Consider the following 15,872-nt stretch of genomic DNA (forward strand, 5'->3'; position numbering starts at 1 on the left):
TAGATAATGGATGGATGGATATTTGGCCTATTGTAAAACTGTAATTAACAGTGGAATAAAGGTGTCAGCTGTCAATTGCGTGTGGAAAAAGTTACCCAAAACTCAAATTTAAATCCGCTTTACCCCTGTGCTTGCACCAACAATCAATAAAACGTATTAGATGATGTGGGTAGAAAATGTCTGATATTTGACTCATCTGCAACAGAGAAGTCAGTGTGCTCTGAATAAAAAATAAATAAAATCCAGTGTGGTGCATTTTCAGTCCTAAGTGTGATTTGACGTATAAAACTGCGGCACTTACATGACTCATTTGCTGACTTAGCAACCCACCTTGTGTCTGAAGTGGTTCGGTTTCTTTTTTAGATGACCATGAGGATGAAGATGCTGTCGTCAACAGGATATCGTGAGTACAGCTGATTTGAGTTTGTCCCTGTTTGTAGAACAAAATAATTTAGACATTTTAGCAAGCACTTTTTAGGAAAAGGATGTTAGGAATTGCTTCAGGATTGCTAAATAGAAACCAACAAACTAAGAATAGGTGATAAAATACAATACAGTAAAAAAAATAATTAATTAAACTTGTTCTAAGGAGAGTAATTATTCAGTTAGTTGAACAAAAGAAAATTACCCTCCAGCTTAATTGATTAAAAAAAAGAAAACTGATTCTAAAAAATGGTTGAACTGAAAAAAATGGATTAAAAGATTCCAGAAAATATAAAACATACTGATGGGCACTGAGTATTTTTCATTATTTTCTCACATTCTGCAATACAAGCAACTAATTATAGCAAATAAGCGGATGATTAATTGATAGGTAAAATAATTGGTAGTTGCTGCGCTACTACTAACATCCAATTACACACATTTTAAAAACGCTGCACTAATTTACTTGTTAACACCGAATGTGTTACAAATTGTGTCGTTAGTTAAAACAGTGATGGCGAGAATCACATCACCTTGTAGAATCGGAGGACGAGTGTTGTAGCCACGTTCGTCCCACCTACGTAGTTCCAGCTGGGACAAATGGTGCACAATGCACAATAATAGAAAGCACTTCAGATTAACAAGCTTCTTTAGTGATATGGTGGAGTGGTGACTTTGTGCCGGCCCACTGAGCAGATGGTCAGTCCCTTGGGCCCAGTCTGGACAGCTACTGTCTCTGAATCTCTACAAATTGCAGGCTGCAGAAACATTGCCAGTCTGTGTCTTTTGTTCTAGGCATGGGGCAGAAATGAGTAAAGTAGAAGGAAAATTGAGTATATTGATTGGCAATGAGCCCGCTGACAGTTCATTGCTATTGAAGTCGTCGCTGTCATTAAATAAGTTAATTTCTCACTTGATGATTTCTATTAATTCTTGTTACACTGTAAAATAAATCACCGTAAGTAACTGCTTGAAGCATAACATTGTATTTGAAAGGACAAATGTGTTACCTTGTTGGGATTGTGCACGTTTTTTGTTTCTATCTCTACTTGTCCTAACACTTGTCTGTGTGTAAGTTTTTGTCTGTGTCTGTTTTGATTCCATTTGCAGATTGTACTTGTGCACCTTCACCCTGGCAGTGTCGGGTGGTGCCGTCTTCCTACTGCCTTTCTCAATCATTAGTAATGAGATCCTCCTCTCCTTCCCCAAAAACTATTACATTCAGTGGCTCAATGGCTCCCTCATTCACGGTCAGTAGTTCACACAGTTCATGGTCTGTTTAGTTCAAAAACTAATTTCTTGCCCTTTTTTCTTTTGATTAAGAAAATACCTCTGCACTTAAGAAAATAGATATGTTCTAACATATTTGGTAGAACACTGGCTTTAGAATTTACTTGTTACATTAATGTCAGAATCAATAAATGTGTCGATTAACAATCTGTGCAAATTGCATCCGACTACTACCCCCATAGTGGTTGATAGGAGTTTATTTTTATTGTATTTTTCTGTATTTTCCTTAGACTTGGGCCAGATATTTATTAAATCATGTTGTATAGTACAGTGGTTCAAAAGTACTAAAACAAATGTACAATCAAAACTATTTAATTTCTCAAACATGAATAGCTTTTGACTGATCAGTCTTTGGATAAACTCCTTTATCATACTGTATGTATGTAATATTTGTGTGTATTGACATACCTGTACAGCAACATGTTAAATGATCTGAAATATGTTTTATAAACATTATAACCAGGTGACAATGTCTGTTTTTGTTGAATCTGGTGAATGTTAAATCTGACAAATCAAGAAATTGTAACTGTCTATTTTTCTCCTCCATACTGGCTTATGTTTGTGTGGAAGAGGAAGGAAAATTAATTTTCTCACAGTACATAAACACTAAACATGCATCTATTCCAAGTCCAAGATGTAAAGCAAGACATGCTGGTTTGAGTTTTTGAATTCTAAGCATTTTTAATGAATATGTAAAACAGAAAAAAGACTTTTCATCCTACTAGGCTGCTCTTCATAGTGCTGAAGTCATGTGGATTGCTAATTCTGCAGAAACGTAGAGAACTTTGTAGAATCCATGCAAGCTGTGATTAAGCCAAATGATGCATCTAATATATAGTAAGAAATTTTATATCTTTCTGCAAATACTGACATAAAGCACTCTGTGTCTGTTAAAATAATATCTGGCTGTAAATTTGAGTTAGTCTTTGAGAGTGGATAAATCTGCAGCTGTTGTTATACTTAAGGAGTTAGTCTGTTTCTTTAAATAAAATTTCAAACCATGAGATATTCAAAAATGTATTAGTTTTGTTAGCAGAATGAGCACATATCAGATCATCTTCATTCTCTGTCCCTGTCATTCATGCAGACACTGCACAGAGTCACTACCAGCTCTGTTGATAAAGCTGTTATTTCTCCCAACATACACCAGGTGGCAGTAGAGTCCACGACTTAGAAACTAACAGGAGCCCACTTGACAGATAAAACCCTGTGATAGTTCCTCACCTCACAACTGCTCTATATACAATCCGGGAAAACCTGATTGTGAATCATGAACCTGAGGGAATGGTCACTTTAAAAATACAATCACTGATTTATAATATATTGCTTGTATACGTATGCACTCATGCGTTTGGTTTCTACAGGTCTGTGGAACCTGGTGTCACTGTTCTCCAACCTTTGCCTCTTTGTCCTGATGCCCTTTGCCTATTTCTTTTTGGAGTCTGAGGGATTTGCAGGATCGAAAAAGGTATCAGTCTTGATTTAGTTGAGAATGTCTACCTGTCCAATTGCCTTAGGTGTTTGTTGGAGCATTTATAATGATGATTGTTTGGTTTATATTTCTGTGTTATCAGTTTTTGTCACTTAAGCCCTGTCAAATGTATTTTGACAATTTCAAAGTGTGAAACAAACTTAAAAGTCACCAGAATGCTTATTAAAAGTCTAGAAATTCACTGTCCTATTGTTGTTATATGCTAGTCTAAGGCTCAGACACAACTTTTAATGTCAAAAGTTGAATTTTTTTTTAACTTTAATAGTTTTTTCTTGTGGTGTATTTCAATATTTTGCTCCCCATGCAAGAGGTTTCCTCTTAATAGCCAAAGCAGCAGCAGGTGCCTAGTCCTTGCCCTCTGCCTGACTCACACCACTGACCGTAACTGCCACCGCAGAAAGCTCATTAACCATGAAAGTCTGAATCTGGTCTTCGCCCAGTGCCACATCCTGACAAACCCTTTCAATAAGGCCATAGGCTGCAAACGCTTCAACACTGCTGCATCGGCCCCACTGATTTAAAGCCTGATTCCTTGTCACCCCCTCCCCAGCCCCCTAAAATAAAACTTCAAAAGGACAGGCTAATAATCGAGTTGTAAGGCTCAGCGAACTTCCTCGTTTAATTGATTACCCCCAAAAAAAGAGGCTGGGGGCTCGTGTTCCAAACGTCCATAAAGTCGCAGCAACATGACAGCACAATAGAGCCTTGCAAAATGGAGGGGGAAAGATTTACTTTTAATACACCTCTATCCTGTGTCACAGTTTGAAACCTCTCTGGTTTATGTCCCTCCTGGCAAAAGCACATAAAAATTAGTCTGTACTGTAGTGTATAGCCAGTTCTTTTCTTCCTCAGCTCACTAATTTGTTTCGGTTGGACTTCTTCAGTCGATGGCAGGCCCTGATGTGTAGGAAGCAGGATGAGGGCCTCTTTCACTTTTCTCCTTTTTGTTCTTTTTCATTTCAGCAAGACTGTTTTTTTGCTATGTAGCTTCCATAAATTTGCTTAGAGGAAGCACTGTTCAGTGTTGAGCTGCACTTCCAGGTATATATTGTGTGGGTGTGCTAAGGAAGGGGTGGGGGTGACACTCCTGTTTTACCCAAAAACACTGAGCTGCCTGCAGAGTGAATCATATGGCCGACAGCAAGAAGAATGTAAAACACAGATCCAGGTTTTTATAATGTGATATTATCCCTTTATCCAATAACAGCATCAGACCACAATGTCATAAGGTTTTATGTGGCATTTTAACCTCCTGGGCTAATGTTATGGCACTGCGAGGTCCCTTTGACTGCGGAAATGAAGTGAATGATGAATTTCACTACTAACGTTGTAAGTCAGCCTTTTCATGTGGCTGTGTTTATTTTTGACGATGTACTAAAAGACGCCAACAGAATAAAGATGGAAATGTGGATGTTTTTTTTAAATGTTTTTTTTTTTTTTTTTTTTTTTTAATGCTCAACTCTTTAGAGGCTCTGTCACTTGAGTGATTAATAGTTTAACAAATTGTCCAAATTGTGGATGAATCAGAGGGACTTAGGGTCTTGATGTCAGATGTTATGATCTCGCTTTATTTGCTGCTGTAAAATGTCTCCCACTTTACTGCTGGGTTCTCAAATCTTTGCAGAAGAGCCGCATCACCGAGGCCACGAAAGGTCATTGTGTAGTTGGTTTTTAGGTTCCGATCATATTTAGAGACCTCTATACTGTGGTGTGTTTGCGCCATTGCGTCATACATGTAGAATAGTGTTCTAAATTAATTAACTAAATTAATCATTTGATTATTTTTTTCTCTATTAATCGATTAGCTGTTGGTGTATAAAATGTTCGAAAAAAGGGGGAAAAATGTTGATCAGTGTTTTGCAAAACCCAAGATTACTTCTTCAAGTTTGTAGTTTTGTCAACAACTCAGAGATGTTCAATTTACTGTCATAGAGGAGGGAAGAAAAGAGAAAATTTAAGAAGCTGGAATCAGAGCATTTTGACTTTACTTTCTTTTTTTCTTTTAAAGTTACTTAATCTGATTAACTGGTTATCAAAATTGTTTGCAATTAATTTGATAGTTGACAACTAATCAATAAATCACTGCAGCTCTTTTTTAAATACTACTTTTTAAGTGTATTAAAGACTTCGTGGTAGTTAAAAATGTGTACTTTGAGGCTTTATAAATCCCAATCTACACTCTTTGACCACTTTATTAGATACACCTTTGAAATACAACAGCTCAGGTGTTCCCACTAGTTTTCCCTCCTCGTGAATATTAATAGTGTAGACCAAAAAATTTAATATGACCCCAATATTAAACATGTAGTAGAATCATCCCCTTTATGATGTCAACAAAAACTTAAAGTGTAGAAGCCTGTAAAAGTAGACTTTATGGCACAACTGTTGTACTGGATTGCAATTGATTTCACACGTGTACCTAATAAATTGGTCCCTAAGTGCAGCATTAGTGACACACCGCTTGTGCCATAGTTGTCTCCACACCACCAGTAGATGGCATTGTAATGATGAGAGCCATTCATGTCATCCTCACTGAGATGATCAGCATGTTCTAGCAGAGACTGTGAAGGCATCAGCACAAGCCTTTGTTCAGGCTTCTATTTATATCAAGGCGCTGTAATCGTCTTAATAATCATATGTGATGAGTATGATAACTTGAAGCTATATTTACACAGAAACAGTTAGATCAAGGTTAAAAAAAAAAGTTTTGACAGTGACAACTTCCTGGTCTATTTCTAGTGTGGTGGAGTGAAGGTCTGCCTTCAGATGTTTTTTTTTGTTTGTTTTGTTTTTTTTAATCTCTTAAATGTGTATTGAGTGCCACAGCCTGAGTAACTAACAGTTATTGTATTGTTTAGCATTTGAAAAAGTATGCACAATTTCTAGTAATTTATAAAGGTTATTTTTTTTCAGTGGGGTTTTGTGTGAAGAAACCATATAAATTGCAGTGAATAGTCTTTTGGTCTTACCCACAGTATAGAAATGTGTTTGATCCTGAAACGAGTTGGAACGAGTCTGACCCCCTGACTGACCCAGCAAAGGGCCAACAGGTTTCATCTGGTAGTTAAAGAAACTCCTCATCAATCTCATCCTAACCCTAACCCGCCGATGATGAGAAGTGTGTTTATTGTGGAGGAGGAGGAGGGGAGAGAAAACGTCTCGCCGAGCAAACCCGTGTGGTGTTACTAAGATACTCCTCTTTGTTGGAGCTCCACAATAGGGGCCTGGATATTTATTTCAAATCTCCTGCACATGCAGACATTTTTCCCAGGCCTTCTTTCGGGCAGGGCCAGCCGGAGAATATAAAGTGGTGTTTACATACCTTCCTTTAAGGTCACAATGTCTCCCTAAAGCTGCCTGTTACAATGTTCGTTGCCATGGTGACATATTAGTTTGAGCTGGGAATTTTAAAAAGAACAAGCGAGATTTTCCCCTCCTCTCGTGACTCAGTTTTTTTTTCTTAACTAAGTGAAAAGTTGTGAAACCTGACTGATTCTGTGCTAGATTTCTAGCCATTTTTTGCACAGTTTAAAGCAATTTATGCAGACTTGGCTACACTATTTCATTTACGTGACTTTAAGTAGGTATAGTATTTTGTTGATAGGCTAATAGGTGTTGTTAGTCTCTATCTTCTGCTCAAGAAACCCAGAATACAGTAATTATTTAAAGTTTTATCAGTGCGGCAACTTTCTGTAAATCAAAACAAAGCTGTTGTCACTGTCAGATAGTAAATAAAACTTGACAAACATGAGAAAATATCCAAACTGTTTCCTTCATTTAAATTATTCCATCTTCTGACTCATCAGTACTGTCACAGAATGGTCACTTTCAAAGAGTTGTCTCACTATAGGAAGTTTTGAATGATACGACTTGATACCAATCTATGCTCCCGTGTTGTTGGTGCTTTATTAAGAAGTCTTAAGAGTCTTTAGAAGTTCATTGTGCAGCTTTACAGGGGAGTGTCCCTCTCCTCTGCTTTCTGTCTTTGACACGGTCACTGTGGCCGACTGGTTGAAGGATACGCTAATAAGGTCCCTGAGCATCTGGCATGTTTTTAGCAGAGAGGGCAGTCGTTTTGCTCGGGAGTGAAAAGGACCCTGCCCCCTTCCTCACTTATTACACTCTTGGCCCTTGTTGCACACGTCCCTGACAGTCAGCAGAAGGATGGTCCGTGGGATGATCTCTGCCACCACCTGCTGACCTGCTAAGGATTGATGGCAGCAAGTAGGAAGCTCCTGCACCTCCTAATTCTTATCCCGTGTCTGATTTTGCTCTCTCTTTTTTTTTTTTTCAATATAGCCCCGCGCCTTCACAAATATCATCCCTCAGTCTCTCACACTCGCTCATTCAGCCTCCAGAGATGAACTCTTTTCTGGATTCATCAGTGGAAACACTACATCAAAGACAGTGGCAGATTGTGCTTTAGTTTGTCTGCAGCACAAGCTAGGCGAAAAGCTTGTGAACTGTTTCCAGGCCCTCTGTGGCTTTGTGTAATTGGGTGGATTTGGAGGTTGATTTACTCGTCTGATCGCATGTGTGCGCGCTCGTCTGTCCGTGTGCGTGTGCGCACATGAATTCATGCATGTTTGTTTGCTGCTGCATACGAAGCGGTTACTTTTCTCTGTGGCCACTACAAGCATTTCTTGGAAATCTCTCCACTCTTGTATGAACAAAGCTGCAGTTAACCAGCCCCTCACTCGATGTCGGTGTGAGGATCAGGGGATGCTGAATATTTCAGAGCTGCTATTTTTAGAGGTAGTTACACATTTAGAATGGCAAGAATAGAAACTTTCAGTGGGCACTCTGGATGCCAAGGCACAGGTTTTTTTCTTTTCTTTTTTTCCCTCTCTTCCTTCACCAGTTGACAGTTTTATCTTTGATCATTGGTGATGGCTTTGTTAGATTTTACTATTTTTAAAACCATATTTTTTTTCTTTACCTTTTTGTTACAAGGAACAAAGTGCCCAGTTTTTTCGCCCTTACAAGAATAAGTGAGAATAGACAGAACTTTCTGCCTGCAATGTCATGCATGTAGATGGATCGATGAAACCAATCAGGCCTCTCAGTTCAGTTTCCTCTTTCTCCTGTTCAGTCAGATCATGTCTGACCCAGTGGATTGTTCTTCCAGCGAGGCAAGAACCAGGGATGATAGTAAGGGAGGTGACAAGCATTGCCTTTGCCCTAAATGATCTGAATGGGTAATGATTTGAGTCTTATAAATGATTGAGAGGCCTATCTAAAGGGAATACACCTTCAGCATGGCATGGGCAGCTTGTTAAGGTGGACTGGTGCGCTTGAGCGGACGCCTGTCCTGCCTGCGGGTTCTGCTCGTTCTGATGCATCCTTAAGAGAACGCGTGTGGGACGTGGCTGAAGTCCCTGAAAGCATTCCTCTCTCACCTCTCTTACCTCTGGGGAATGAGATGCGCTCAGACGTTGACTCCTCTCCTCCACCAGTCTCTCTCTGTTGTTCCCTCTCTTTATTTCTCTCTCCTCCATCTCGTCCCTTCTGTGTCTTTCTTTATTCACCGGTGTTTAGTGTTTTCCCCACTGCCTAGTTGAACTGGGCCACGAGATGCTTGATTGCAGCATCCATCTAATGCACTCGGTGTGAGAGCGCACAAATGAGCATGAGACTGTGAGCAAAATCCATGTCTTTGTCAGACTAGTGGATGTATAGTGGTGTGTTGATCTGCATTGAGCGGTGAGTTTATAGTCGGTTTACGGCATAAGAGCAAATACGCATGCACGGTTCCCTTATGGTACGACACCACTGTGATGAGAACAATGCTGTGTATTTATCTACGATCCTGGCACTAGGATTTTTAAGGTTTATTCGATGCTGACTAAAGGTCCTGTCTCGTCTATCGTTACCTGTCAAACGGCTGCAGTGTCCACCTTGGCCACACTGGGGCACTCCAGACCCTGCCCACTTTCCTCTCTGTTGTGCTAGAAAATTCTACATTCGCTCACTGAGGCTTTTCCAGAATAATACTGTAAGAGGAGGCGAGAGGCATGCGATTGCTCGGTAATAGAAAAAGGATGCTACAGGGGATTTTCGCCGCTGACAATGAATGAAATTGGAGATTAAACCAAACTCGTACATCACTATTCTAAGTCTAGATTGAGCCGGTCATTTACAATATGCAGACATTCAATTTATCAAGTATATTTGTGGCCCGTGCATACTCATACAACGGCATATTGGTAAAGAGCTGGAGAGCGAGATATAATGGATTACTACTATAGCGGAGAAGCTGCTTAATAGTGAACTTGAAATGCAGATGCTGAAGGACAGGTGGTTTAGAACAGTGTTGAGGAACTGAGAACGAAGGCTTGTTTGATTTAATCTTCAGAATAAAAATCATTTCCACTCTATAAAGGGGCTTCATGATTAACAGGGGAAACTTTCAAAGAGAAGCCCCCCTTCATGTACCTGTTGGCAAATACTGAACAGCAACCACACAGCCATTATGTTAGCTGGTAACAAATTGCTCATATGTACCCAATTTAAACAGCGCTCGGAAAGCAGAGAGCGCTTGTTATCCCATGCCTGGTAGCCTACCTGACATGTGTATGAGAGTGTCGATCCATCTTACAGTGCTGGGCAGTTCGGCTCTCCGGCGGGGGAAGGGGGGGTTGTGGAAACTGTGTGAACAGGTAGAGGAGGACTTTATTAACCACTCAGCAGTTTGTGACCCGGAAAACCCAAATTACCCCAAAACCCTCTCGTCTGCGCGGCCTGGGACATGACCGTGGTGCTAAGGGAGCTCCTAATCGGCCCCAGATGGGAGGTCTGCTCTTGATCGCAGACAGTAGCTGACCCAGCCAGGCTTCATGCTCCTTACAGCACCCTCCCCACTCCCCCTCTTTTTAATTTCACCTCTGCCACAACCAGCCCCCGTTAGACCCATTTTATAGACCACAATATGTGTGTATAAAAGAGCTGTTTTACACAGGAATCCATTGGAGCGTTTATGTAATGTTTGTGTGCTGTGAATGGAAATGATGCTGTTTGGTATGAATGAGGCTCGATGGGGGGAAGAGAGGGATTTCGTGTAAAAGAAATCTTGTTTGGTGTGTGAAAATTAAATATAAAAAGTAGGAAATGCCACCGATTTTAGCTCTTTTTTTGATTTCCAGTCCAGAACACACCAATTATTTTGACGGGTACACTTTTTTCTTTGTTCACGTTCAATTTGAAATAAATGAATGAGTACAACATCAAAGAATTGTTTTATTTAGAGTAGGTTTACATCAGTATGAAAAACATCTGTGTGGGAGATACAATACTTTTAACACATAGGGCCCTACATTTAAGGGTTCCAAAGTAAGTGGACAGAGCACATAAAATCAAACAAATGATCACATTTAGAATCCTTCGCAGCCAATGACTGTCTGACATCTTGTACCCATAGACATCATCAGGTCCTACGTATCATCACTAGTGGTGCTCTTCCAAGCCTTCCCTGCTGCCATCCTTAAACTCTTGTTGCTGCGCTGTCTCTGACTTTAGTCTGGTTTTCAGCAAGTGCACTGCAGTGGTTGTCTCTACCAGTCAAGGATATTCCACCTCACCTTCACTTTAAAAAGCTCTTAATTGCTTTGGCTGCATAGTTAGAATCCTTATCCAGATGAAATGCCATCAAATGAGTTTTGATACGTTTGGCTTGGTCTGAGTACACAGAGTATTCCTGCACACCTCTGTCTTCATTGAGTTGCTTCCATTATCAGATAAATCATCATTATATGCCAGTGTGCCAGTTTCATTGGCACCCATACAAGCTCAAGCCATAACAGAACCACCATCAAGTTTGACAGATGAGGTGGTGTGCTTTGGGGATTTGGGTCATTAACTGTTCTCCAAACTTTTCGCTTTACATAATTTAGTACCAACTTATTTTGGCTAACCAACTACCTTGATATCTCTCTGATAGATTTTTATCTTCTTCATTTGCATAGTCACTGGCGACCCCAGAGGTTGGGATTGGGGCCAATCAAGGCATCTTTTAATTGACTTGTATCAGCTTCATTGAGCACAAACCTAAGCTCTATCATTTGGCTATGTCTGCTGCCACACAAGTTTTTAAAGGGAGAGCACAGTTCTTCTCGAGTGTAAAAGGAGCGCATGCTTTACAAATAATTTCAATTGTAAAACCCTTATATGTCTGCAATGCGAGTGTGAGAGCTTTACAACAAGGTTCTTAGCCACCAAGCTAACATGAAGGAACAGTGTAGATGCAGAAATGCAGCAGTTTTTCAGTTATTCAGTTGTCAAGCATATACGCAGGCTTTATTTGAATAACTTTACTCAAAGTGTGCATTATGACTTGGATTAGATCGGGGCAAAATAAATTTTGACCGAAACATCCCTGATAGTCACCTTTCCACTCCATCTAAATGGCAATGCCTTATCAACTCTATGAGCTCTATAGTGCTTAAACTAACATTGAAACAACAGACATCTGTCTAAAAAACATTGAGTAAGCAAGTGTCCTTTTTTCCAATGCTGAAGTAAGCCTAGTCACATTAAAGCTGTATCACTTGTATCTAAATAGCTTTCTTTCTGACGTGTGCTTTTTTTCCTGTCAGGGCATTAAGGCACGCATTTTGGAGACCTTTGTGATGCTTTTCCTGTTGGCTTTGCTCATTCTGGGAATTGTGTGGGTGGCATCAGCCCTCATTGACAATGATGCGGCCAGTATGGAGTCACTTTATGGTACGTTTTTGAAATATTCTGCATCATTTGTGATTGTACATTTCTTGTGATTTTTTTTTGCAAAGGAATAGTTTTACAATTTGGGAAATGCTCCTGTTTGTTTTTGTTAGAATGTTAGAAGAGATTGACATACATTACATATGAGAGCTGTTTAAAGTATTCACCAAAATGTTGAATTTTACTAAGTCTGTATTTTACTGAATCATTTTTTTTCTGTAGATCTTTGGGAATTCTACCTACCATACCTCTATTCCTGCATATCTCTGATGGGAGGACTGCTTTTACTAAGTAAGCCATTCAATTCCACACTGAGCAAACAAACAGAATATCATAGCTGTGACAGTGTTAAACTGCACTCAGTCAGTTTGTGGGGTAAAGACAGAAGCTGATAACACAGTTTTCTTTCTGCCATGTAGTGTGCACCCCTGTGGGATTGTCCAGGATGTTCACTGTCATGGGCCAGTTACTAGTGAAGCCAACGGTAAGTAATAATTTGGAAAAAGTGTTTAGATGGTTAGTTTGTAAACTGTTAAATGGAAAAAGTTTTTTTTTTGGAATCGTTTTAATTCATATTTTTAAAACTTTCTGAAAGACTACAGACTTGAACTTTCACAGATCAGAGTCAGTCTTGAGGCCACTCTGCTCCTCTGTTCTCAAAGATGTCTCAGTCGGCCATTTAAATGCACAACAGAGGACTACAAATACATCACCAACTCATCCTCCCATCTGCCATCGCTCCAGTCCCACTTTGGGCCTAATTATAACCCATTTCATCTCTTCCTACTCTGCTCCCTCCCCTTCAGATCCTAGAGGACCTGGATGAGCAGATTTACTGCATCCATTTGCAGGAGGAAGCCCTTCAGAGGAGATTAAACGGTATGTCTGTGGGAGACGTGTTGGCACATTATAGGGGAGGGGAGGGGTTGACTGCCCTATTGGGTGTGATGGAGCAGGCCACACTGGAATCAATTAGCATTGAAAATTCAGCTAGGCACACACACACACACACACACAGACACACACACACACAGACATGGCCAGACATTCACAAAATTCACACACACTTGACACTGGCTTTTTCTCTGACACTGTCTTGCTCTCATAACTTTCAGCTGAAGGGCAGTAGCCACCATGGCAGGAACCATATTTTATGTTTAGGAAGTTTTTCCTAAGGATCCATTTAGGACATTCCAGTGCCACTGTCACTGCTGGCGAAATGATTGCCTCATTTAATGTCAGGCCTAGAATGGCAGTCTGGTTAATAGGATGGAAATGAAATCTTTCACAAGAACTTTTGGCTTGGTGCTGTGGACATTAAAGAGCGGCAACTTTTCAGTGACTTCTGAAAGGAGACCAGGAGCCTTTGGACCGGGGCACAAAAGGAAAGTTTAAAGAGTTTAAGGATGGTGACGTTGTTATTTTTTTAGCCTGCATTTTCTTTTCATGTCCAGCCCTCTGTGTTCCCAAATTCCTTGTTTGACGTTAAATAATCTCAAAACGCAGGAAGTATTTGGGCCAAGTTCCAAAACCTACTTTAATATTAACTCAAGCACGCAACCAAGTGTACAGATGTGAGTAAATGAAGAGGATGAGCGTCCTTTCAAACCAGGGAGGTAAGAAAGATCACTCCCTGATAACACATGTTTTCAAATGCTACACCGGCCACCTCCATAGACTGCCACCAATGCGTACGGTTTCTTAGGGCTCATTCCACACTGCCCTGCTTTGAACTAACTGATAGAATAATTGTAATCTGTTCCTTATCATCTCAAGGACTGTTTGATCTTTACAAGTCACTGTGAGGCAAAAAATGCCAGTGGTCAACATCTCCATGTGTGTACTGAGGCCAAGCTGCAGTTCATTTTCCTTGTTAAAGAGGTGGGAATTAGAGGTGAGGGAGGATTTTGTTCAGTGGAGGTTAAACCTCAGCTTATCAGACGTGAGTGTTTTTCTGCACATACTGCATGTACGTGTACATGCACATGCAAATACTCATACGTAGGTGAAACTGAAGGCTACACTGGTGTTCCTTTGATCTGCGGAGAGCATTAAATAGAAAGCAGTTCAGGAACAGTTCACAGGACACACTGCTGAGACGAGCAATGTGGTCTTCTTGCTTCACCTGTGTCCGCTCTGCATCAGGCTTCTCTAATAGACTACCCGGTTTGTGTTTGCAGATATGGACTGTTGAGCCTCATCGGTTGATGCACTTGTGTTTATTTACACGTTTGGCCCTTTGTTGTCGTCCCTGTACATGCAATTGGCCATTTGTCATGACATGTTGGTAATTTAGATGTTGCAGGTCAGTACATTGTGGTTTAAACTGGCTTAGCCATGTGTGTCTGCTTTCTTTGTCAAGAGCATGATGAACTTAATAAGTGAAATATGTCCAAGTAAGGTGCCAGCACTCAACTTACGGGAAACAATTTTTGCAATTTATTTACACAATGTTGTTCCCCTTTTGTACCGCTTTTAAAAGTATTAAGGCATATAAAATGACAGAAATTAAAGTTAAACTTGTAAATGTACCAGACAGAAGAGCTTATTTGTTATTAGAGCCGAAACAAACAGTCAATAAATTAGTTATTTGACTGACGGACCACTGATAATTGAATAAGCATTAAAAAAAGATTCTTTGTAAATACTGTTTTAAAACAGGTTCATAAGTGATCCAGCAGAACCAGAGATGTAATGCTTTTTACTCCACACATTTTTTCTCTCTCTGGAAACCCAGTACGGATTACCCACAGTAAACCTTGACTCCAGCAGTTTGGATAAACTGTGATGGGTAATTTAATTATTCCTTGATAGTTTGTAGAACTACAAATTATTGATTCATAAATAGGTTTGATAAGATCAGTAAATTGCAACTAAATTGTTAATTACAGCCCTGTCTTTTAGAAAGCAACAACAAAGGGATTGGTTACAATGAAGGGGAAAGTCCTCTGTCACGTTATCCCATATTCTGGTGAACCTTGCCTTTATATATGAACTTTCATTGTGGATTTTGTTACACTTTAAACATACGGTGCCAAACTATACGTGCATTCTGTTGTCTTCAAAAGCAAAGCCTGGCGGTGGCTCTTCACGTCAGACTCTTGAGTCGACCATAATCAGCACCATTTTGTAACGATTTTCATTCATGAATTCATTCAACCTTTATTTAAATCTTGAGAAATCATTGAGGGCATGCCCTCATTTTCAGTGTCAATGCCCTGATCTGTTGCAGTGGCTCTTTACTGGTGCCAATCCTGACCTTATTAAGAAAAAACAAATCTATCATGGCGTGATAGTCACATTAAATACGGTTAATAAATTGTTGGGTTTCTCTTGCAAGTTACACTCCATAAAAATGCATCCCAGTCTGTGCTTGGTATCGGCAGATGAAACAGTAGCGGTATCAGAATCAGGATAGATGGAAAGAAAAATATGGGATCAGTGCAGTCCTTAGTTTTAAGATGGCTCTAGTTGTATGACAGATACTAATGATCAAGCATATTTTAGATAAATGTTCCCTGTTGGAAGAAACTTGTATTCATACCTCAAAGAGTTTTGGCTACTAATAAATCATTAGCAAGCTGCCCATCTGACTAATGATTTCTTAGCTAACATTCTGAATGCACAATCTAGCAGCAGTACATGAACATACTGCGGTACAGGCAATGTGATGCACACACTTGTACAGACTGCCCCCTCAAGACCCTGATCTGCTGAAAACCGAGCAATAGAGCGCTTGTCCAGATGCTATGCGGCACAATGACCTTGCCAGTGCCTCTGTTGTCTCAGCATGGTGTTTAGCATATTTGTGGATGACGTAATTTTTTGACTGTGGAGAAGGTTGGAGAGGATATGTTGAATTACTCTAGGCTTTCCTGGCTGCCAGAAGCCTCACTCAGCATCTCTGCCTCGCTGTAACTCAGTCTTTTACTTGATGCTGCCAGCAGAAGGA

At 40.1% G+C, this 15,872-nt stretch overlaps 1 protein-coding gene across 2 annotated transcripts in view; it reads left to right on the forward strand.

The window, feature by feature from the left end:
* The window catches only part of lmbr1 (limb development membrane protein 1), a 37,148-nt gene that overhangs the window by 6,367 nt on the left and 14,909 nt on the right, over positions 1-15,872 (forward strand). The window contains exons 3-9 of one of the 2 annotated variants that reach the window (XM_008280784.1): positions 364-403; positions 1,534-1,673; positions 3,078-3,181; positions 11,797-11,923; positions 12,143-12,211; positions 12,340-12,404; positions 12,727-12,799. In XM_008280784.1, the coding sequence (XP_008279006.1) occupies positions 364-403; positions 1,534-1,673; positions 3,078-3,181; positions 11,797-11,923; positions 12,143-12,211; positions 12,340-12,404; positions 12,727-12,799 (618 nt within the window). The remainder of the gene's footprint in view (positions 1-363; positions 404-1,533; positions 1,674-3,077; positions 3,182-11,796; positions 11,924-12,142; positions 12,212-12,339; positions 12,405-12,726; positions 12,800-15,872) is intronic. The other variant, XM_008280785.1, reaches the window with a different exon arrangement.

The sequence above is a fragment of the Stegastes partitus genome, unplaced genomic scaffold (genome assembly GCF_000690725.1).
Source record: "Stegastes partitus isolate 25-593 unplaced genomic scaffold, Stegastes_partitus-1.0.2 Scaffold210, whole genome shotgun sequence".
In the NCBI taxonomy this organism is placed as follows: Eukaryota; Metazoa; Chordata; class Actinopteri; family Pomacentridae; genus Stegastes; species Stegastes partitus.